This window comes from Mus pahari, chromosome 18 (assembly GCF_900095145.1).
Source record: "Mus pahari chromosome 18, PAHARI_EIJ_v1.1, whole genome shotgun sequence".
Lineage (NCBI taxonomy): Eukaryota > Metazoa > Chordata > Mammalia > Rodentia > Muridae > Mus > Mus pahari.
This window is the reverse complement of record NC_034607.1, coordinates 52719594-52744477: the sequence shown is the minus strand read 5'-3', so window position 1 is coordinate 52744477 and position 24884 is coordinate 52719594. Positions and strand designations below refer to the sequence as shown.

At 43.6% G+C, this 24884-nt stretch overlaps 2 protein-coding genes across 3 annotated transcripts in view; one reads left to right on the top strand and one right to left on the bottom strand.

Annotated features, from left to right (window-relative positions):
* Positions 1-11397: 11397 nt before the first annotated feature.
* Positions 11398-19031, bottom strand: Cript (CXXC repeat containing interactor of PDZ3 domain). The gene is made up of 5 exons (XM_021218159.2): positions 18918-19031; positions 16489-16554; positions 15715-15769; positions 12830-12933; positions 11398-12215 (listed from the first exon to the last, which is right to left on the bottom strand). Exons 1-5 carry the CDS (start codon positions 18931-18933, stop codon positions 12151-12153), a joined length of 306 nt encoding a protein of 101 aa, XP_021073818.1. The 5' UTR covers positions 18934-19031; the 3' UTR covers positions 11398-12150.
* A 153-nt stretch (positions 19032-19184) lies between these two features.
* Pigf (phosphatidylinositol glycan anchor biosynthesis class F) overlaps positions 19185-24884 on the top strand; it is a 31073-nt gene continuing 25373 nt past the window's right edge. Inside the window, exons 1-4 of one of the 2 annotated variants that reach the window (XM_021217856.2) lie at positions 19185-19292; positions 20699-20947; positions 22433-22524; positions 23793-23909. In XM_021217856.2, the coding sequence (XP_021073515.1) occupies positions 20720-20947; positions 22433-22524; positions 23793-23909 (437 nt within the window). In that variant the 5' untranslated portion in view covers positions 19185-19292; positions 20699-20719. The remainder of the gene's footprint in view (positions 19293-20698; positions 20948-22432; positions 22525-23792; positions 23910-24884) is intronic. The other variant, XM_029531174.1, reaches the window with a different exon arrangement.

Below are 24884 nucleotides of genomic sequence, written 5' to 3'. Positions count from 1 at the left end.
CTTCACGATTGTGCAGTAAGAGATCGTGCCCACGAGCCCACACACACCCCTCTTATTCTGAGACAGGGTTTTGCCACAGCCCAGGCTAGTTTTGAACTTATGACCCTCTCACACCAGTCTCCCAAATGCTGAGGTTACAGGCCAGCACCACCAAGCCTGGCTCTGTACTGTCGGTTATGTTTTTGAATACATGTTTTATCATTCCAGTTGTGCAGTCGGGTACTTTGGGTTTAATACAAAGTTTACTTTGTCTGAAGCACTCTCCTAAGTACACGCTGTAGATTAGTTACATCTAATGTTCATAGTGACCTTATGGGGCAGATGCCATAATGTATCCTTCCTATTTTGTTGAGGGGAACAGAAAGAACAACAAACTAACTCTCTTAAGATCTTGTAGAAGATGAGAACATTGTAACTTTTCATCTATAAGATGGAACTGCTAACAGCAGTTGCTTCTGAAGAGTGCCACGAGGAGAAAGTGAGCTAAGTGTGGAAAGCACCGGGACTGGGGTCTGGCTCCTGAGCACTTACTGAAATGAGGTAGGTAAACACACGGATGGAAACCTTCATGGCTGAGTTCAGTATAGCCAGGTGCTTTGATGCCCGAGAATAAAGCATTGTTTTCCAGTTCTCTCCTGTTGGCTGCTCCGCTTGCTTCCTTCGGATATCTTTTGGCAGGGATTCTTACAGACGGGGAGACCGACCTCGGGAAGTCATGGTCCAGCCAGGGCCGCACATTCGTTCCTCTTCTTGAGAATGCCAGGGTGACACTTCTTCCTGTATCCTACAGGCCACTCTGCCTGCATTAACTAATATAGTTGCATGTTGTCTCAGGGATAGGGAATGCTCCTCATTTGTTACTTAGATGGGGACGATCAGGGGCAGGGTGGCCTGATGGTGGGGTCTATGCTCCAGCTGAGCCCTCTAGGGCCTGGGACCAACCAGCTCTGCCCACCATGCCCAGAGAAGGAGCTGGTATGCTAATTTAGAAAACTACTTTAAAAAAAGAAACCCAGACGCTGAACGCAAACACACTCTTACAGAGGAACCTGTGCCAAGTTTGCCCCATCTGTTTTGCAGTGGTCTATGACTAAACCTTCTGATGGACCCCAGATCTCAGTATCTGTCTTGGCTTGATTTCAATAGGTACATCAAATAGCCAGTCTGACCTGCTGCTAGGGTGGCCAGTTGTCTAGTTCACCTGGGGCCAATCATTTGAAAGTCCCGTGTTAACAGGAAATGCCTCAAGCCTACATTCTTTACAGAGATGCTTCAATGATCGCTGCTCAGCAAATTTTGCATTTTCCTATGGGTTTCCAGAGGAAGCGTGTCTTTTCTCCAAATGGTCCCCCGTATCATTTTAATTTTGGAAGCATCTGCAACACATCTCCAATCACAGGAGCATAGAGAGCAGCATATGCAATACTCTCAGTCCTCGGGGTGGGGCAGGTCCCCGGGGTTTACTCTCTAGTCATGCAGAGTTGAGTGACTAGCCAGTTCTCCCTGCTCCCATGTGGCCCACGGCACTACTAGTGCCCCTTCACATCTTCATTATCCCCAGGCACCTTTGAAGGTCTACTTTCTGCAGTATCATACAGAATAAAGAGAGCTGGTTTTGGCCGTGGTGGGTGATGCGGGGGACAGCATGTATAGAGGAAAGAGCGAGGACTTTGCTGGGAGAAAGATCTGCCGTTGAGTCTCTTCTCTCACGGGTCATTTTTTTTTTTTTTTTTGACTGTGGGTGAGTTTGTCGGCAAGATGATGATACTATGAAAAATCAGCAGTGCTTCGTGGGGGCTCGACTTGCATGGAGAGGCTGCAGTCATCATGCAATGGAGGACACGAGAGGCCCAGTTCTAGACTGGGCACCCAATCTCTGCCATGAGCTCAGTGGGGTTGCTATGTCTGTCTGTCCAGGGGGATGCTGCTGAGTGACTGCTCCATGCCTAAGGTGGCCACAATCTGCTCTTCTTTCAGTGTCACTTCCCCAGGCAAGCTTTACCTTAGACTCATGGGACCCTGCACTCTTTATGTTTCTTTTTACAAAATGAATTTATTTTTGTCAATTGTTTATGTTCAGTCTTCCCTTCTTGGTGACAAACTTTCTAAAGGCAAGGCCATGCCTATTTTGTTCACTGTTGTAGCTTCAGTAACTAAACCAGGGACTGGCTGGCCCTCAGGTATTTACAAATGCCTGTTGAACAACACTAATCAAATGACCACTCATGGGTACATGGAGAAGATGGTGTGAGCCTCAGACATAGTCAACCACTAGGTGGCGCAAATGCTTCTCTCGCAAGCTATCCCACAGTCTCAGATGTAGTCAACCACTAGGTGGCACGAATGCTTCTCTCCCACAGTCTCAGATGTAGTCAACCACTAGATGGCGCGAATGCTTCTCTTGCAAGCTATCCCGCAGGCTTTTTCAGACTGGAGGTGGCAAAGGTTCAATTTTCAATTCTGCTTGGAAGGGATTCTGCTGAGTTTATAACATCTGTCTTTACTGAGCGCCATGCTAGGCAATTTACAATGCATACTGTAGCTCTTACAGTTGCCGCAGGAGAAGCTAGCCCACTTTACAAGGGAGGAAAGCAATTTCAAGCAACTTGAAGTAACTTTTCTTAAAATACAAAACCCGCAGCAGGAAAATAACACTCCGGACCCGAATCTGTTGTCTTCAATAGCTAAGTTCTTTCTAGCATATTCTAGTGCTTCTATTATAGTGGCTCATAAGCCAATAATATACTTCCTTCTATTATAAAAATTCTCACAAGAGACTGGTGTTTTATCAGAGACCCAGTAAGAAGTCTCTGCATGGCCCTTGGTTTCTGAAGTTAACTTAGAGAAGAGGAGAGTCAAGTCAGAGTAGACTCAGTATTTCTTGGGCAAGACCTTTAGGTCTTGAGCTTGTGAGTGACCTAAGCATAGTTGGTGAAAGAAGAATATAACCCTCTGTGTACTAACCAATCATGAGTAGCTACTAACTTCATCATGAACATCTAGCTGCTGAGTTCATGCATTCAGCAACTGGTCTGGCAGACATGAAGATAATGTAAAGAGATACTGTGTCTCTCAATCTGTCAGACTACTGAAACAAGGGATCCCAAAGAAATGGGAACTTGCCTAGGAATCTCATGGTGGGAGAAGGAAGGGCAGCTACCAAAAGGGGAACGTTTCTCCTTGAAAGAGACACAGTGTGGGATGAAACTAATGATGAAACACCCTGACTGAGACTGCTTAGATGTGCATAGCCTTGGCCTCTGTTTACACTTTGACCTTTTGTCATGCCCCCAGAGACAGACTCGAAGGGTTTGATGGATCTCTTCGTCCCTCTTCCCAATGTGGCCACATGGAACCTCTCTCCTTTTTTCTGCTTTCCACTTAATAATTTAACTGTTTTAATTGCTCATTGAGGACCTGACTCGGGTCACAGGCACAACCCCCAAACTCAATAACAATAACTCCATACACGGAGCTGAGCAAACGGATGGATTTACAGTGTGGTCAGTGATAATGAAATGTGTGCAGGAAAGACATATATGTACACACAACGGCACCTCGGTGCCAGGCAGATGCTACACATCACAAGAGCACCGTGAGTCTAGAAGCCAGGAAGAGTCCTGTGAAAGTCAGAGGTGACCAGAAAACACATCAGGAAGACAGCAAAGAAATTACGCCCTTTTTACTCAAGGTGCAAGCTAAAGGTCAGAGGCACTGACCCCAGCTGAGAACATGGGGGCAATGTGGGGTGCCACCCACAACTGAGAACATGGGGACAATGCAGGGTGTCACCCATAGCTGAGGACATGGGGGCAATGCGGGGTGCCACCCACAGCTGAGAACATGGGGGCAATGCGGNGGCAATGCGGGGTGCCACCCACAGCTGAGAACATGGGGGCAATGCGGGGTGCCACCCACAGCTGAGAACATGGGGGCAATGCGGGGTGCCACCCAGACCTCCTGAACAAGAATCTGCACCTTAACAAGCTCTCTGAGTGATCCTCACATGCTTAAAGACTGCCAAGTAACATAATATACTAAGATATACTAGCACTTTAATTTTTAACTTTAATTTTGGACTTTTGTCTTGCTCATGAAGGAGTTGTACTATATACTCTGGGCTCCTACTCTTCTTCACAAGGAACCGTACAGACACTTCTAGTGGCTCAATTTTCTATAGGCTGATAAATTATTAACTAGAAGAAAGTTCTTACCCAGAAGTTATTTTTTTGTATATGTCTATTTGAAAATGTTTCATGAAACTAGGTAGGCTTTGGGAAAAAAAAACCCAAAGGATTAACTTTTTAATCACTAAAGAGACTTTAACATATTCATTTTAATTGTGGCTTATTGCAATTCTTTGGAGAGCAGTAATTTATGCATGCTCCATACAGCAGGACTCTGCCCATCACTCCCCAGATCCTGCGCTGTCCTTATTCACCATTCTGAATTCACGGAAGTTGACACACGGAGTCCACGTGTGCTGTGGTGGAAAGATCGCCTAAGAAACAAGCACGTTAATGGACCTGACTTAATACCTTAGTGAAGGTGACACTGTCCTATGTCCTTACCTGTGGCTCTTGTCTGCTCATCTACTCATGAACATGTGTGAGCCCATTTGGAAAGGCAGTGTGGTCTAAATTTTAAAGGCACTAAAAATTCTAAACAGGGGAACATAGTTCCTGAGGGGACAGGTCCCAGTACAGCATCACTCCCCGAGATTCAAATTCCTGTGTCTAACTAGGTGTATTTAGATGGTTGCTAAGGGCCCTTCCCTGGTCTAGTATTACATGTGCCTGGTTACCTAGGAGTAGGAGCATGGAATGTTATTCATTAAGCCCAGAATATATATTCCCAAATAGAAATGGCCCACGCTATCCTCACTCCCAGATATAAAAGTTGAGAATGCTGGTTACCATAGCAACTCACCTTCATGGAGTCATTTAGAAATCCAATTCTGTAAAGTGACAATATTATGTACCAGCACCTGCAAGGCTCCACAATATTTCCTCTACTTCCCTTCTTGCCCTGGGCTATGGTGCCAAGAACTGTCATGATCTGGAGAAGCAATCTGAGTCCTCAAGCTGCCTTTTGGGCGGGCGCTGGAACAGAAGGTGCTGAGAGGGCGGGAGCGTCAGAAGGCCTCACTCTGCTTTACTAATTCCACAGCCGCCCTTCACAGACTCCAGCAAATATTTGGTGATGTTGCAAGGTGTTAGGAGGAGTGAAATGCAAGCTGTGATTCAGCCGGCATGAAGACTTTGCAAACACAAAAGGGCGACGTGTTGTGAGGCTGTCCTACTTCTGTGAGTGCGCAGAGCAGAGTGCTTGACGAGTGCTTTCTGTCAGATGCTAGGAACACATACAGGATTTTAAACACAAGACCTATATAAAATTATTTGGTCAAGTAGATCTCACCTGATGGATCCTGGGCCCTTGGGGGCTCTGGAGTTAACTGCAAGGAGTCTGCAAACCCCATGTGTTCTCTCTGCGGAGGGAGTGAACATGTGTTCATTTATGTGAATTGGTTTTCAAATGTGCATTCTTATTACAATGTCCAATATGCATAAATTAAAATTAATTAATTTGCAATGTTACTATGTCTTAGCTGTGTTTTTTTAACAACTGATCATAAAAGCAGGGTCATTCTTGAGCTTAAGGAAAGAGGTTGTTTTGGGTGGCGATGGCTGCTGAAGCAGCGTCACTTTTCAGAACACATCTTGATTCTGAGGCCTGATGACAGGGGCACCTTACTGTTAGGAGCGGCCTTTGCTCTGTTACTGGCTTCCTTTGCATGCTGTAGATCCAGAGCTTTTACCCCTGGTTTCCAGAACGTCTTTAATTGGCCAATTGTGTACCTTTTCTCCATGGGAAATGTTATATCTGAATATAAGCTGTGAACGATGGATATAACTCTTAGTTCACACATTTTATTACATCTAACTTCAGCTGACAAAGCTTCAGATGACAAAAAAGATGGTGTGGTGCTTTGAAGATGCTTGACTCAGGGAGTGGCACCATTAGAAGGTATGGCCTTGTTGGAGGAAGTGTGTCACTATGAGGATGGACTTTGAAAGACCTTCTTCCTGGAAGTCAATCTGCTCCCTGCTTCCTGTGGATGAGGATATAGAACTCTCAGCTCCTTCTCCAGCACCATGCCTGCCTGGAGGTTGCCATGCTTCCTGCCTTGATGAAAATGGACTGAACCCCTGAACCTGTAAGCCAGCCCCAATGAAGTGTTGTCCCTTATAAGAGTTGTCTTGGTCATGGTGTCCCTTCACAGTAATGAAACCCTAAGGAAGACAGATGGTGTGCCGCATGGCAGGACAGTGCTGCTGTTGGAGTCCATGGACTGGAATTCCCAAACAATGACTTCTGAAGATATTTCTGTTGGATATTGTGCTGGTTATGTTTTTGTAAACTTGACACAAATTGAGAGTCCCCTAGGAAGAGGGATGCTCTAGGAATTTCCTCCATAAGATTGATCTGTGGGCATGTCTGTGGGTATTTTCTTGATGAATATTTGATGTGGGAGGGTCCAGGTATTGAAGGTGGGGCCACCCAGAGGCAGGTGGGTTCTATTAGAAAGCAGTTGAGCAAGTCACGGGGATAAGCCACTAAGAAGCATTTCCCTCCACGGTTATCTCGGTGATGAACTAGAACCTGCACGTCTACTTTGGCCAGTGTTAAATCACAGCAATGGAGAGGAAAATTTGTGCGTGTGTGTGTCTGTGCGCACACGAGGGAACATGCCCTCGTGCTCGTAGACACACACATGGGAAGACGTTATTTCTTTCCTGAGGTTCTGAGACTTTCGGGGGAACTCTACTAAGGTCAAAGGGAACATGTACTCTCTCGGTTTCCAAGTCTTACAAACCCAGCTGAGACTGCTTATCTTCCAAGTGAACATGGGTCATGGGGCAGAGTTCCCGGCCACACATCCTGTCTTCTCAGGACTTCCCAGTTGCAGGCTCCTCCTTTCTTCCAGACATCTGTCTGTGCCATTACTTTGTTCTTTCCCATCCCCAGGGAGCTTCTAAAACCAAAGCCAGGAAGACTTTTGTTTCTCTGTTTCTTACTGTTACGTTTTCTCTGGGCTCAGAGCACAAACTAGGCTACCTCAGGAGAATACCAACCAGGGAGGAAGATGATAGAAGGAACCATCGCTGTGCCACATGTGCAGTTCAGCAGAATTGCCCGGATCCAGGGTTTGCAGGAGCCTCAGCCTTTGCTTTATTAAGCTACATTTAAGGCACGACCCTTATGACCATTTGCAACATCTCCTTGAGACTTTACTTTGTACATGACAAGCCTTGGTTGGCCACCTTGCATCAATTCTCTATCAGGACCAATTCTTTTGAGGCTCAAAATAAAAAAAGTTTGTGCTTAATGTGTATATGCACTAATCATTGATGTAATGAGGAGAAACTCACAAACTAGCATGGATATTTTGGGGGAAAAATGGTGTGAACCCCAAAGAATAGTTAAGGGAGGTATCCTAGGACACCACTTTGAGTGGGTGGAGTGGTAGTAGACCTGTCACTTCTGGAAAAGCCAAGCTGCAATGGCATTAAATAGGGGGACAAGTTTGGCATAAACTTGAGTGCTAACTGGCTCACAACCTTATGACACCTCCGGAAGTGGGCTGGAAAGCTGACTTAAAGAACACTGGCTGAATGAAGGACAAATGAGTCATGTGATTTTCTGACCCTGCAGCACAATGCTTATGTATACTACTGGTGGAGGAGTATCACCCCTCCCATACTATGGCCAAAATCTAGAGGTAACAGAGATGGGGAAACAGATTTTCACCATGCACAGCTGATGGTGTGCACTGGATCTTAGAGCAGGAAGAGCCAATGACTGAACACTCACTACTTGGGCTCTTTCCCTCCACATTAACCTCCAGGCAAGAGAAATTAAGAGTGCTAGTTACTCTCTTGCCAGTCAAAGGTATCATTTAGTGACACTGTTGGGGAAGCTGGCCATCACTGTAAGCAGAGTTGCTGAACAATCTAATAGTCTCTTCACTGTTGGGTTTGCATGGGACAAATGGCCCAAAAGGTCAGGGAAAGCTTACCTAGAAATAGGGAGGCAGAAGTGAGAAAAGCAACTAGGAGAGGGTGGAGTCTGAGGGAAAACCCTAGGAAATTGTACAAGACGAGCAGAGATGCTTTCCTTGTTCATCCCAGCGTCTGAGAGGCTGAGGCTGAATCCAGATTCCAGGCCAGTCTGGGCCAGTGATACTCCCCCAGCCCCGATACACCCACACAGATAGTCCTCTGCTTATGCCGGCTTGCCATCAGACCTTCTGAATTTAGGATAGTGAGGAAGCATTACACATTTAGAAGAAATGCACTTGGCTCTGGAATGTTGAGTTTTCCCCAGGCTAGCGAGAGGTAGGGAGATGCTTTCTTGAGCGAGATGCTGGCAGCGGCACGTGGAAGGAGGATGCCGGTGGGGGATGACAACTGATGTTCCAGTGAACTATGCTGTGAGCTGTGATGTTCAGTTGCTACCATGGGTTTACTGGGATGGAGAGCTTTATCAAAACAAACATCTTAGTCCATCTGTAATGGTCATGGGTGACTATGACAAAATACCAAGGGCCATATTTACCTTCCTGCTCCAATCAATTCTTTAAAACTGGGCAAAATTGTGAAAACAGGTTTTGGATATTGGAGAATAGGCAGCACAATGCTGAGACTCCTCATGTGTCTTTGTTCTTTGACACATGAGGGTGACCATATCTAGTGTGCGAGCCCACATGGCTAGGGGCTGGGGGCTGGGGGCTGAAGAGTGAACTGGACGTGGTGGTTGCTGTCCATCATTCTGGAGGCTGAAGCGGGGTAATGGTAAGTCCTCACTGACAACCAGGCCTCAGATGCAGCCCTGGAAGGACCACACCTTCATCCTGGGGCTAAACTATCCTCACATTAAGGGCTCCTCTGCATCCTTCCTAAGCAGCGCTTTAAACAGAAAGTGTCAAGGGTAAGCTTAAGCAAACAGATTCCCCATAAGGTCAAAGCCATGCACATCTCTTTCAAGATACACATTAACTTTTGAAAATGTAATCGTGACATTTGTTGTGGGCCTTCTGTTACCTTAGTAGGTTAAGGAATTCCTTTCTATTCTAATTTTATAACAATTTTTACTATAACTGGTTTTAGAATATTTCATTATTAATATATCTATTTGCATATATGTGTGGGTGCGCTCACCAGTTTGTATAAGCAGAGGTCAGAAGAGGGACTGATGCCCTTCATCATTTTTCCAGTTCCTCTGAGGCAGTAAATCTTTAAGCAGCAGTGACCAACCCTCCTGTCCTTGGGCTATGCTATGGGCATTTGCAAGGGGACCTAGTTTATTTCATAGGGGCTAGAAATGTATGTGTGTGTGTGTGTGTGTGTGTGTGTGTGTGTGTGTGTGTGTGTAGCCACTGTGACTAACCTCTGGGTTATCACTCCAGCCCTGACCATTGGACTTTATCAGATAATCTTTTTTTTTCTACACAGAGAGGTCATTCAGCTTTCCCTTCATTTTCTAACATGGGTACCTTTAATAGATTTAAAAAATGTTATCCAACCTTGAATTCCTAGAATAAGTCCACACTGGTCACAACATTGTTTTGTGTTGCTGGATTCATTTTCTAATATTTTCCATCTTTGTACTGAAGATTGCCTTTTAGCAACATTTTAAACGTATTTTCCAGAGTTAAAGATTTTTATGTGTGTGTGAGCTTGCATGTGTGTGCAGGAGACTATGGAGGCCAGAGGCTGAGAGCCACCATGTAGATGATGGGAAGCAAACCTTTATCTGGGTAAGAGCTGTACGCACTCTTAACCACTAACCTCCCCATCCCTGCATCTGGGTAAGAGCTGTTCGCACTCTTAACCACTAACTTCCCCGCCCCTGCATCTGGGTAAGAGCTGTACGCACTCTTAACCACTAACCTCCCCACCCCTGCCCATCCCACTTTTAAAAAGATAGTCTCACCTAGCTAAGGAATGTTAAAACATTATATAGCGTAGTCCCTAAGCTACTTATATGTAGTTTATGGCATCAAACTTGTAATATAGTCATGGGGCACCTTTAGCCTGTAATCCTCCTGCCTCTGCTTCCTATGTGCTGATCAGCACTCCTAGTGCATACAGTACTGGGAATCAAACCCAGGGCTTCGTTCACACAGGCAAATGCCACTGCCCTTGTTTCTACATTTTACACAATTTACGATACAATTCTCTGGCTACCTTATCACAATATTATCTGGGACTTAAGCCTACATATTTGATCTTTAGGTTGCTTTAACTGCAAATATTTTAGCATGGTTGCAAATTAAACCCAGGAAGAGCATCGTTGCCCCCTGGTGGAAAGGCCTACTATTACCACTGAAAAGTCACAGGGTGATAGGTCTCACTCAGCTTAGCCCAGTCACTTCCTGGTGTGTTTAAACCTGTATCTTTACTTTCACTGACTCCCCACTATTTTAGCTCAGCTTCCAACTTTATTGTTATTATTGGGCTAAAATCACTGCTTTGAAACAGGCTCAGATTCTACTTTATGTACAAACATTTAGGAATAATAAAGCAGAAATCCAATAAATATTGAACTTTAAAAGCACTCAGCTTCATTCACAGTTACCTGGGAGGGAGGCAACTGTCAGACTTTGGCCTGTATGAGCAGGCTGATAAATGATAATCACACGTTAACTATTTTGTGGGTTTGCCCAGACATTTTACAACTTGAACCAGGGACATCTGGACAAACAACTCACTGCAGGGCTAAGGGTGGGGGACGATCAGAACAGACCCTCCTGTGCTGGAGGGTAAGGACCCATGTGAGTATAGCACACCGACAGACCTGTGCTGCTGGCTCCTTCATGACTTCTCTGTTAAGATTTTGGTTTAAAAATCACAACATTTCGAGAGATCAGCTTGGTCTACAGGACTGCCAAGGCTATGTAGAGAGACCCTGTCTCAAAACACTAGAACCCAACCACCACCACCACCCCTAAATCATAACTAAACACAGAAGGGTATTTTTATACTGAGAGATACTATTTGCTTTTGTATTCTGCTTTTCCTGACAAGGTTGCTCTGTGTAGCCCTGGCTGTCCTGGAACTCATTCTGTAGACCAGGCTGGCCTTGAATTCAGACATCCTCTTGCCTCTGCCTCCTAGGTGCTGGGATAAAAGGTGTGCGCCATCACTGCCCGGCTAGTGATGTGTATTTAAGATCCTGCAGATGGAAACAGAATACGCTTTGTGTCTCCAGGTAGGCTGAGGGTTTTAAAGGTGGAACGCCCAACCCTAAGAAGGCAACAAAAAAAACTTTCATTTGAAACCTCAAAAATAATCTCCTAGCAGTCTACAGGAACATCATTGAAGACACAAAAGGCCAGGATGCTTGCTTTATTTCTGAGGGCGTGGCAGCGGGGGTGGAGGGATGTTAAGGAAAGATTTGTTTCTTGCTTCAAAGAGCATTCCAAAACAGAAGAAATTCACCCTCATTTGAATTTAAGATAATGCTGATGGAATGCACGTCTCTGAACTTCAGTGCATGCCTGGACAGTGGGGCCCCATGGCTCTCAGTCACAGTTGGACTTTAGTGTCAACAGCAAATTTAAATAAAAAATGCAACTTGTCTTAGACTTGGGGCAGGACTGGTCACTAGGGAACCACTCTGCAATAATTTATAGCTCATGAAAATGCACTTAACTAAGGTGCTGCTCATTCTAAGAACTGTGACGTTTGTGAATAAATGAGAAATCTGAGGTCTGGATGTCAAGTTCAGAGCAAAGGATCAGTAATTTCACGTTTGCAATAACTATAAATAAAATGCATGGATCGGGTAAGAATTATATGGATAATGTTGAGTAGACAGTGCGTACAGTGCGTATTCATTAATTTTGTCTCTTATCTAGTTCTGTAAAATGCTCACAAGGAAAATAACCACTTAAGGCAGAAAACTGGGCATATCATTGCTGTTCAGAACTTTGTGAGAGCAGACAAATCAATACTGATCAACTTCCCTGCTTCAGACTGAATCATTCATCTTCAGATTATTTTGTAAGATGGACATCCACGCTATGCCTTGAAAAGTTGAAGCACAAAGTATAATCCTAGAGAGTCAGGATCTTCAACGACATATCTACACGGAAGTCTGCTTGTAGTTTTTGGTATCCAAAACCTTCTTGCCACACATTGCACAGATGCCTGAAACAAAAGAAAACGTGTGTGAGCAAGCAGTGCAACTGCCTGGTTTATTTACGTCAATCTAAAGCTTAAAAGTTCACTCAGTGGGACTGGGGAGATGGCTCACTGGGTAAGTGCACTTGCTCTGTAATCACATAAACTAGAGTTTGGAGTTCAACATTCACATACGCTCATAAATGCCCATAATTTCAGATCTAAGTGGGGTGCAGACAATAGGAACCTTGGTTTGCTGGCTTCTAGCCCAACTGAGAAAAAGGCGCCTCAGGTTCAGGGAGAGACCCTACCTCAAAAGGTGTAGTAACAGAGAAAGACATGAAGCCCTCTTTTGGCTTGTGAGCACACATGCCTAATGCCTAGGTGAGCTGCACACACATGTACACATACACTCACTCAGACACACATAAAGGATAGACAGAGTCTTTAAGAACTTCAAAACATCATAAAAAAGAAAAAGGAATATCCTTTTGACTATGAATTTATTTTAAATTCTATTTTATCTTAGTAAAAAGGAGCATTTGACTAATAATTTATGAAAGGTTATTCCTTTGTTATTTAAAGCAATAGGAAATGAGACAGATTTGGCGTAAGTCAAAAATTAAGTTAAAAACACATACCTTTTTTGTAGGCACAGCCTTGACAGTAATGAGAACCTGGCTGGTGTACAGAACTTTTACAAATTCTGCAAGTGGAGAACTTATTTTTTCCATATGGATCGAACCTAGAGAATAAAAAAAAAAAAAAAAGATAAATATTCATACTACAATAGAAGTGTGTGTGTGTGTGTGTGTGTGTGTGTCTGTATGGCTCTGGCTGTCCTGGTACTCACTCTGTAGACCAGGCTGGCTTCAAACTCACTGAGACTCACTTGCCTCTGCCTTCGCAGTGCTGGGATTATATATGGGTAAGCCAACTACTAAAAATAGGAGGAACGACTCCATATGTTCGTTCTCATTATTATCCCCCCCCCCCCGGCCCATGTGTGCAGGTAACTATGGAAGCCAGAGGGTTTGGGACATTTAATGATGTAGGTGTTGAGAAGCAAATGCAGGTCATCTTTCCCTGCCCAGCCCAGCCCCCTCTTTTGGTAAGTCCAGGCTGGATGACCTTGACCTCCCAATGCTTTTGTCACCAGCATCAAAGCACTGGGGTCACAGGCATGAGCCATCATACCTGGCTTAAGTGTTTGCTCCACTCTGAAGGTACAATATATATATTCTGGTGATGGTTTATGTGAGAAGTAATCTAGAACTCTTGTCAGTAGACCCAGACTGTAAAGGCTTAATCTCAATACCCAACAATAGATGAATACATCTACAGTTGGTTGTAAAATAAAACAGGTATATCTCCTAATGATTCCTCACTGTAACAAGCATTTTCGAGTGACTAGACTAATCCCTTTGGATAACGGTTTTCTACATGAACATGGTAACCGATAGGAAACACAGGGCAAATAACTTTATGAGAAACAATTCTTCCAAAACTGAGCGTCTGCCTCCCCAAAAGCTATTTATACTTCCCACGAAACATCGTAGTCCTAGTGTCTTGTTTGGGCTACAGCATGGGATATTCTTTTCTTTAAAAAACATTTTTTTTTTTTACCTTTATCTATATATTTTAATTTTATGTGTACCGGTGTCTTGCCTGTGTGTTATGTGGGTTGTGCCTGTGGGAGACAGAAAAGGGCACTGGATCTCCTGGGACCAGAGTTAGGGACAGTTGTAAGCCACCATAGAGGTACTGGGAATTGAACCCAGGACCTCTGGAAGGGCAGCAAGTACTCTTAACCACTGAGCCATCTCTCCAGTCCCATTGTTTTCTATATTAGACAAGCAGACACCTTTTACTTGCTTGTTCATTTGCTTTTAAGACAGACTTTGGCTCCATAGCACAGACTGTCACTCTGTGCTGGGATTAAAGGCGTGTGCCACCACACCCAGCTAGATTTGGATATTTAGAGTCCTTTTCTGAAACCACATTTTTACTGTTCTAAAATCACATTTTAACCTCCAAATGAACTTAATTGGCAGGATTTTTGTTCTTTTTCTAGAGACCCTATTATTTTTTTAAAATAATATGTGTGTTTATATGTGTGTTTGTGTTGGGGTTTGTGCTGCTAAGGCTCAAAGACAGTGCTGGATCCCCTGAAAGTGGAGTTTCAGGCAGTTTGTGAGCCTCTTGATGTCCAAACTGAACTCAGATCCTCTGAAAAAGCAGTGTATGCTCTTAACCACTGAGCCATTTCTCCAGCCTCCCAGAGTTTCTTGCTCCTTATAAATAACGGTACTGAAATTTTAATGTAATATAGGAGTATACTTTCTATAACAAGCTAGCTATAGTACTCAAAAAATAATAGCTACACTTTAGAAATATCAGAAAAATGTTAAGAGCATGAAGGAATTAAATATATATGGAGTTGCACAATTCATATAAATAACTAGTAAAAGCTGGTCTTAGAAAGCATCATCAAGCAACAACATATAGTATGGATGGCACTTTATAAAGCATATAGTATGGATGGCACTTTATAAAGCAAAAGCTTCATTTTTATTTCCTTTAATTCCTAGGATAATGCCACACAATGGCTATTTATTCATTTAGCAAATATCGACTGAGTACTTACTATATCCAAGTACTGTTCTCACTACCCAACATGAACAGTACAAATTCCCTGCCCTTATCAAGCCAAGTGTTACAGAGAGAATCCCAGCTGCAAGCTGTGCTGGGGAAGAGACAAACGCTGGCTAAGGACCCCGCTCTCAGATCACATCTCAGCCAAGTTCCAAGTAACAACAAGTCAGGAGGAACCTTGAAGCAGCAAACACACGCGGTCTTAGGTAACAGCGGGGTCTCAGAAGAGGAAGCTGTCATTTCATAGAAGACCTTGTAAGAACATGGTAGAGAGCCTGGGTTCTATTCTACCAGAAAAGGAAAACCAAAGGAAGGCTTTAAGGAAAGGAATCACATGACCTCTCTACATGACCATTCTAATAATCCTTCACTGTGGTAAAAGGAAGCAAGGAAATGGGACAGCAGTGGGGAGGTAGTGCAAAAGTATAAATTTAATATAATGAAGCAAAATTGTGTCAAAATTAGGGAGATTTTGGTCTCATTCTCAGAAAGGGTAAGAAACTGCCACATGCTTCAGGTCATGTGACTACAAAGACAGAGTCCAGATTCAAACTCCGTTCCAGAGCTTATGAGTTTTCTAATTTCCTTGATGCCTTTGATTTGTAGGTGAATTAACAAGTAGATTAAAAATAAAAATCATGCCTTCTGTTAAAATAGTAGAAAGTAGCACTAACACATTCGACAGTACAGGGTGGGGAAGCGCAGGTAGCAAACAGTCTGCCTTTGTATGCAAACACGACCTAACTCGACCACAAGGACCTCAGGCAGAGCTCCCTGCACTAGGCTTGCCGCTTGCCTCATGGGCATCGTGAGCTCGCTGCACTAGGCTTGCTGTGTGGGCGTCACGACTGCCCGGGATGCCCTCACTCACCTTGCTTTTTTCGAAGTCAAAGCTTTATTTTCGTTCAGCTTCCTCCCACCACTCTCTATATATTAAAAAGAAAAAAGTGCATACATATCAGCCAATTTACTTTTGTGCATTTAACATAATGTGTAATACCCAAGTTCACTCTTTGACTTTGTAACATCTGTCTACTTTGGTTTTTTTTTTTTTTTTTTTTTTCGAGACAGGGTTTCTCTGTGTAGCCCTGGCTGTCCTGGAACTCACTCTGTAAACTCAGAAATCTGCCTGCCCCTGCCTCCCAAGTGCTGGGATTAAAGGCGTGTGCCACCACACCAAGCTTTGATGTATGGGTTTAATATAAAAAGTAAAAGCAGTTTAAGTTTGAGAATGTAAAACTTAGATGTGGGAAGGAAATACAGACTTTATCAAGCTGAATCAAATAGACATACATTGAAATAATAATTTTACTACTCTTGACTATATGAGGAATCCATATATATAACTCAGATGATGAAAAGAGACATGCATTCACAGGAGACTCGAGCCCTCCGTTTAGTGGGCAAGGCAAGCAGCATCTAACACTGCGCTCTGCAAACAGTGGAGCACTAGAGCAGTGTGTACACGCTCGGTCCAGCTCCTGTCTCCTCAGTGTGCACACGCTCGGTCCAGCTCCTGTCTCCTCAGTGTGCACACGCTTGGTCCAGCTCCTGTCTCCTCAGTGTGCACACGCTCGGTCCAGCTCCTGTCTCCTCAGTGTGCACACGCTCGGTCCAGCTCCTGTCTCCCAACAGCGAACAGTACCTGTGGTGTTCCGGGCACCGTCCTTCCATGTGTCTGGAGTGATGACTCTGCCGAGTTTCTTTTCACCTGTGGTCGCCAAGACAGCAAAAGAGAACAGCTGTCATCTAATAAGCAAACTGTGTGGAAATAAAATAACGAGACCCATTTCTTTGCTAACTTTACAATAGTAATTTAAAATAATAAATATATTGAATCACCTGAAGTACATAATGATATGAGAAGTCAGATTACAGTAGGAACCTACTAGTGCCAGGACAGAACCCAATGAATGAAGACTTAGGATAGTAACTGTGGGCAACAGGTACTGGTTCTAAGTAAAACTGACAGGACAACACAACGCTCTAATAACAGGCATAACGGATTATACTTTAGACAGTTCTGACATACTTACTCATTCCTCCCGCATTTTCTAATCACCTAGTCTGTACAAAGCACTATGCAAGGTACTGATGAAAACAGAGCAATGGACCTAGATTCAGGGGCTTATACCCAAGCTCACTAGTTCTTAAGAGCTTGTAGGCAGATTGCAGGAAAGAAATAATCCAGGTGGAACTATACAGAAACCTTGTATGTGTGTTTATAACTTCTTCTTGTTAAGACTCTAGAGCATTCATCAGATTTTCAAAGTGATTAGAGACTTCTTAAAAAGTGAAGAAGCCTTCAGTAAGAATATAAGCTGGAAAATAAAGTATAATTATGAACTAATGAGACAGTTTAAATGTCTGGCAAGGTAAATGAGAAAGATGAAGTCAAACAGTGAATAAAGTACACATCGTGAGGACAGGCATGGGAAGCTAAGGGGTACCACAGTATGTCGAGTAAGCCGCTAACTGGAGTGTGAAACGGGTGACATGAGGATGGAAGGATAAGCTAGGTCTTCGTCTGCAGAGGGCTTGAACACTGAGCTCCAAATGGACGGTTACTTCGTACTGTTTAAGTAGGGCACTGGTCAGGGTGTAGAAAGAACTGGATGCTCAGTGGTATGGATGAGCCAGCTGAGGCCAAACAGTCCCCAAACACCTAACAGAGCAAAAGAAAGCACACCCAAACCAAACTCCCTGGAACTCGGTAAGTGCAAGACAACTGGAGAACGTTTACAAGTTCATTTAGTAGTGTGGAAAGCAGTTTGTACTTGCCAAGTTCTAAGAAGTAACTCTAAAATATTGGAGACAAATAACTTTCTTGAATAATTTGTGACAGAAGGAAAGACAGAACTGAGGTGGCTGCCTGACATTACAGCTTCTGTATGAGCAAGATTTCAGTTTACTTACAGAGTGAGTGCAATGAGCAGACAAAGAGGTTACAAATAATAAAACATTAGATTTTTCAGAAGAGCAGAGGAGTAACAGAAATGACCTTTTATGGCACAGCACAAAGGACGGCTTCACAATCTAAATACATTTAAGCCAAAATTAATAAAACATTTTCTCCACTTTCAAAAAGAATTAAAAAACAGTTTAAGAATGACACAGCTCTGGAGGGGTGTCTGTGTACAGAGTTCTACATTTTGAGGAGATATGAACAAAATGGGTCGTGTATATCAGTCAGTAACTGAGATGTGAGCTGAATCTTGTAAGAGAAGGCAGTCTGTCCCAAGAAAGAGATCAAGAGAAGAAAGTTGTTTTTAAACTAATCATAAGCTTTTGCAGTTACAAAAAAACTAAATATTTTCAACAAATCTCAAGGGTTTCATTGGAATGACTGAATGGTAACTAAAAGGGTTAAAAAGACCTTTCTAAAAGCCAGGGGTGACTACTTAAAGATTTCTTTGGTAATGGTGAGACTCTCTCCTTCACCTGACCCACATGCTGTATTAATGAATTGACGGGATGGTTCAAAATATCCAATTTAACTTAATTTCAGATAACCATTGAAGTAATTTTAAAAATAAAATCTAGCCGGGCGGAGGTGGCGCACGACTTTAATCCCAGCACTTGGGAGGCAGAGGCAGGGAGATTTCTGAGTTCGAGGCCAGCCTGGTCTACAGAGTGAGTTCCAGGCCAGCCAGGGCTACACAGAGAAACCCTGCCTCGAAAAACCAAAAATAAATAAAATAAATAAAATTAACCATTGTTTATAATCTTAAAATGTAACCGAGAGCTTGGAACTTATACCTGTTACATCTGTCAACTCTCGATGCTACCAGAAAGATCGAGAAGATCCGTTTTAAAGCCTCCGAGAGCCAATGAAGAAGTTGTAACTGAGGAGAGCCAGAAAGGGCTCGAGGACGACAACAGCCACAGAGGCGCCGAACTGAAGCCATTCTGAACCCAGAGCGGAAGGCTATGCGGTCCGGGGACAGGCAAGAAGGGCCGAGCGAGCGGCGGGGAAGGAAGACGACGGTTACGCCACAGACCAGCAGGGCAGAACCAAAGAGAAACCCAGGTCCTCAGGCCTCCACCTCCCCCAGAAGCAGCCCCTGAACTTACACTTTTCACACACCATCCTTACATGGGGGTGTCCCTGGGCCCTCAACCGGCAACGCAGGAGCCGCTGCCAAAACACAGCGACGCCACGGCGCAGACGACTTCCTCTTCCGGCTACGTCAGCCCGCTTCCGTACTCTCAGCCCTCCCGCTCCGGCCTATCCAGCACCTAGAAAGTCGCGGGAGGGATAAACGCGAGCTCGTGGGCGGGGCTTCCCTCGTTGTCCCGCCCCTCTCGCCAACGATTGGCTGTGCGCGTGTGAGTTCCCCCGCCCCCACGCCTTCTGGTCTGCGCCTGCGCCAGGGACCATGGCACCCGGTAGCACCTGAGGGTGGGAGGCGGTGGCATCCCCTTCCCTTCGGCGGGCGGGAGAGTTAGGTAAGCCGGTGGCCGGTTGCTTCTCACACTCGCCCGGGGCGGGTGCAGGTCGCATCGCGGACCGCTGCGGTGGCTTCCAGGGCGCCACGCTTCCGGCGGACCAGAGGATGCCCTGCGCTACGGACCCTCTGAGATCCCGGCGTCTGTCCGCGGGACCGACTCTGTGTCACGGTCTCTCGGGTCACCGGGTCGGCCGCACGGGCTCTCTCTTGATAACGCCCCTCAGTTGCCCACCCCGCGGCTTCCGAGGCCCGGACAGAGCCACCCGGGTGGGGTTGAGCCGCGGTCCGCACCCGGGCAAAGGCTGCTTAGGAGGAGGGCTCGGGAACAGCCATGCCTTCCCACCCGGTTCTCACGGGATCGCGACTCCCGAGGGCGGCTTCCCAGGTGTGGTGTCCTGGGGGGCGGGGGGGGGGACTCGGCCGCCGGGGTCGCCCTCGCTGTGTTAGATGGGCGTTTGCTGGTGGCCTAGAGACGTGCTCTATTCAAGAGGATGGATTTGTGATCCCGCTTCCTGCCCGACCCCGCAGTGGAGGGGAGACTCTGAGAAACTTCCCCCCAAGTCTTTTCAGGGCTATCCGTTCTTGCCCCGACCCTGGAGGATTTCATGTTAAAGAGGCGATGCTTGAAATGGCTTTAGCGTGTGTAACCTTGGCCTTATCTGCTAACTTGTTTATCCAGTTTTCTTAATCAGTATCATTTGCTTTTGAAAACGATAGTGTGAATTAAATGAGGGCTAATAGGACCATGCCTAGACTTGTGCTTTTCCCATTCCTGCTAGTTCCTCTTCCCTGCTGCCTGGATGTTCCCTTTGGGGCCCGGATTTTTACGACTTTGTAACATTTGTTACTTTAAGTTCTTAATTAACTTTAGTCAGTATAACATAAAAACTGTTCTCTAGGTCAAATATATGTATTTAGAGACTGGAAATCTTCGTTTCTCCTCCCACTCACGTTCTGCTTTTACCAGAATTTGGCATCTGTAACCCACAGTGAGCCCTTAGTGTAGCATAATGACCATCTTACTATGGTTTCCCACCGTTTGCATATCTAAGTGTGGACTTGGTTGTCATTTGGGAACCGCAGTGATTTCATCTTCCTGATTTTTGCCAAAAAAGTAAAATTAGTTGCTGGTGTCTGGTACATGCTCCCTTTGTAGAAACCAGTCACAAGTATTTAAACTTTTACTGGAATTTTCTTTTTGAGGCTCTGAAAGAAATTTGTACCATATTAGAGAAATCTAGAGTAACAATTAAAATCTGCATATGCATGTTCTGTATTTTGAAACAAATATATTGCCCATAGAAAATTATTAGTACATGATTTATATTTAGAGTGTTGAAGTGTTTGGGACATGGAAAAAATCATTATTACATGTTTTTCTTTTCTTAATTTGTTTCCTACTAGACAGCTACCCAAGAAAACACCATGAAAGATACTGACATCAAGAGACTTCTGTATACCAATCTTTTGTGCATATTTTCGATTTTCCTAAGCATTTTTATTCCATCCTTCTTCGTGGACAACTTCTCAGTATTGGAAGCTCATTTGGCCTGGCTGTGCACTTGCTCTGCTTCTGTGACCACTGTCAATCTCTTGTCGTACTCAGTAGTGAAGCCCAATGTGTCCTCTAAAAGAAGTTCATTGTCACATAAGGTAAGGGTTACTGCTGCGTAATGGGTTTTTAGGTGGAGGTTACAGTGTAAGAATGAAGTTTTGCTATGTCCTTATTGAGTGATTTGCAGTGTAAAGGGAACCAAGTCCCCCCCCCAAGCAGTAGCCTGTTACTTTCCTACAGTTTCATTATTGTTCCATTCATTATGGAATTATGTCACAATGTAAATGACCTGTATAAGCATGGTTTTATGTTATCACTGAAGATAACTTACAAGACACTGCAGTTTATTTTCATTTATTTTTGTGCATTTTTTTAGGTATGTGGGTGGGTGGGTACTGTACTGTATGCAAATGCATTTGGAGGCTGGAGGACAACTTGAAGTGTTATCTTTAGGAACACTGTCCGCCTGCTCTCTACAGGATGTTCAATGACCTGGAGCTTACCAATTAGGCCAGAGTGGCTCTCCAGTGAGCGCCAGAGATCCTCTGTCTCCCCTGTGCTGGGATTACAAGCATGCCCCATACCTGACATTTTACTGTGGGTTCCAGGAGTCGATTCAGGTCCTTGTTGCTTACTAAACCATCCCCTAGACTGTGTATAATTTCATATTTTTATTGTTTGGTAATTTCATACATGCACACTGTGTTTTTGATCACATACATTCACTCCGTACTCTAGTCCTACTCCCTGGGCAACTTGATAACCATTTGTCTTTGTTATAACTTCTAGAACCCTGTATCTGAATGGATGTGGGGCCATCCACTGGAGCTTGGAGTTTTCTAGAATTCATTGCAAATTAAGTCATAGCAACTGTTATTTCACATGTGACCTTCCTTGACTAAACAGTTAAATGTTTTCAGATATTAGAATTAATTTTTTCTGGAATAGTCACTATGCTATGACACTTGGCAATTATGTTAAATTAAAATCCTCACTGAATACTCAGTATTGTGTTTAATTCAGCGACCTTATTATATACAGATACACAAATCACCTACAAAAAAATAATGAATGCTACACTTTTTTTTTTTCATTTTAAAACAAAACTGGGTAAATTACATCAAAAAAGCAAAACACGAATTTCTCAAGTCATATTCATATTACAGTATAAACAATATTAAAAAAACACAAAAGACTTGAATATCTACTAATAGGCCTGTGCTTAGAACATGATCTGAAAGTTCAGATGATGTAATTACAAATCACATATTAACATTTTAAATTGTGTACATACAACACAGCTCTCATATTGAGGTCAGAGGGTAGGTCTTTATCATATGGGTTGAACTCAGGTGATCAGCTGTGGAGGCCTACTTGCTGGCCCCATCTTTTAAGTTTTTCTATAGTCTGTTTTGAGAGCTGTGTATGTGATAAGACATGTGGTCCAGTTTGACATCATCCAACAAAGAATGTTCAGCTATTTCAGACATCTTAGAAACAAGTTATATTTGTATGTAAAGTGGCAAAATGTATGGCTTTTTAGGTACCTTCTGGAGCCTTCAGATTCTCCATTTCTCTTTTAGGTGACCCGAGCTTTGAAATGCTGTATCTACTTCCTTATGTCTTGTTTTTTCCTTCATATCATTTTTGTTCTATATGGAGCACCACTAATCGAGTGAGTTTTGAATATTTACTTTAAGTTTGTCTTCCTGTATGCATTTCCAAATGATATACTAACTTTTAGCAGCTGGAGTAGAGCCATGGTGGGGTTGGTTAATGGATCAGGGTAGGGAACACCTGTCATCGTCCTGTTTGCAGTGCTGTTGTTTAAAACACTGACAACTAAATCTTCACACGTTTTAGCTGTTAGCTTTCTGGTACCCAGCTGTACATCGTAAGCAGGGTAGGTTAGCATCATTACAGTATGCTATAGTAATAAACGTATGGTTGTTAAGAACTTCTAGATGTCCAGCCTTTGGGCATTATAACGCAAAGTGTCCATCTACAAAATTGTATTTAACAACCCTAGGATCACATTACCAAAAATTAAAAAAAAATGTGCCAATGCTATAAGTAGGCTATGATTTGGGAGGCATTGATAGCTGCCTCTGGCCAAGGCTGCAGGCCAGACACACCTGGATGTCTGCAGGCAGCTCACTATTGTGATGTGTGTAAGCTGGTCATAGATAACATTTCAGTGATTCAGAAATGTCATTCTAAAGTAGCTGAGGTTATTTTCATAAGGGACATAGAGTCCTTTATCAAATACTAATGTTTATATTAAAATTTAATAGTTTTTAAAATTGGACCAATTTCCAACTAGTGGAAGCTAAATTCATAAATATTTCTTATATGAGACAATGATGGTGAAAGGAGTGATTTTACATACACATACACATGTAGCTACAGATGCACACACACACACACACACACACACACACAGAGTTGTATATACACATTAAACTAACAGATTGTTCTATTTTAGATAGAGCAGGAAAGTCTTGTCATGGAAGATGGTTTCTGTCTATCCATCAATGAAAGGACAATGTGTTCCATAGTTCAAGATTTTACCAAAATGCAAATTGTTAGACCTCAGTCATAAACTCTTGAGGTGAAACTTGCTGATCTTTAGTCTCTTCATGTAGGAAAAAAAGGCAGTTCAACTTTGAGAGTTCTGGAAACTGATAAGAAAGAAAGCTAATTATCTAAAATTGAGATGTTTTTCTTTTCTTTTTTTTTTTTTCAAGAAGGCCTTAGTATGAATCTTCAGATTTTTAACATTTTGAAGTCTACGATTAGGACAGGTAATTTGGCGTGTCATTTAACCGAACCCTTATTTCTGGGGCTCAGGTGTGGGAGTGCACTTACAGTGACTCTATGTGCACTTACAGTGATTCTATGTGCGGACTTTTGGAAGGTGACTGTTTTGTTGTTCCCTCCTAGGTCGGCGCTGGAGACGTTTTTATTTGCAGCTGTTCTGTCCACGTTTACTACAGTGCCTTGTCTCTGTTTGTTAGGCCCAAACCTCAGAGCCTGGCTGAGAGTTTTCAGTAGAAATGGGTGAGTCTACAGTCTGCACGTTAGTGATGTCAGTCATTTAAAGGAATTAGAGAAGTATTTTCTATTTGTGTCAAAATGCTCATCCTGTGAGCCTTTCTAGGCAGTGCCTGGCTCTCAGGGTTGTCAGAAAGGGCCAGTGTGGTTGGAGAACAGAGGCGGGAAATAGCGAGAGCCCCAGACAGCGGCAGCCACAGCTTCTCCCTCCACGTTTTACTACAAGTATAATTGTTTCTAGCATGTCATAATACAAGTTCATAGTCTACAAGTGTTTAGACTAACAATATCTTCTTTGGTAATTTTCATGGTAAGATATGAAAGAGCAGGTGTTTCCAGATTTCAGTTCTGTAGCTACCATATATATTTTCAGCATAGCTAAGATAAACGTTTAGCTTCCTTAAAGCCCTTGGAATGATAAATACTAAAGATGGTTAATTTTTAACTAAGGAAACCAGCCGAGTTAGTTCTCATGGGTTTGTCCTATTTGTGACAACAGCCAAACTCGGTGAGCGTTTACTCTGTGTTCCCCATTATCTAGCTCTGTGTGGATTCCAGAATGCTCAGAATACCCCCCCCCCCCCCAGGACCTTGTCTGTTCAAGGGCTAAGAGGGACATGAGCCAACAGTAAGCGACTGAAAGTATATAAATTCCACCACCAGTGCTGGCGGAATAGGGAAGGAGGTAGCAGAGAGCGGGGTTGTGATGGGTTGGCTCAGAAATAGAAGATTCGGTGAAACCTAAAAAGGCGACACTTTGTGCAGAGCGTCGAGGGAGTATAAAAACTGAGGTAAGCTTGGTATTGTTTGTGCCATTTGAAATTGAGCTGCACAAGGAGCCCACAGGATGGGTTCTGTGTAGCCTAACTCTATAAATTACATTTGTCTTTGGGATGAATATTAGTTATTTTATATATGTGTGTGGTGTGGCTTTGGTCTTGCTGTGGTTTTTTGTTTTGTTTTTGTTTTTTTTTTGGTTTT

Coding starts and splice junctions, on each gene's coding strand:
- Cript (XM_021218159.2), bottom strand. Junction 15,770..16,488: donor CGGTGCCCGGAACACCACAG/GTACTGTTCGCT, acceptor TTTAATATATAG/AGAGTGGTGGGAGGAAGCTG. Junction 12,934..15,714: donor TTGACTTCGAAAAAAGCAAG/GTGAGTGAGGGC, acceptor TTTATTCTCTAG/GTTCGATCCATATGGAAAAA.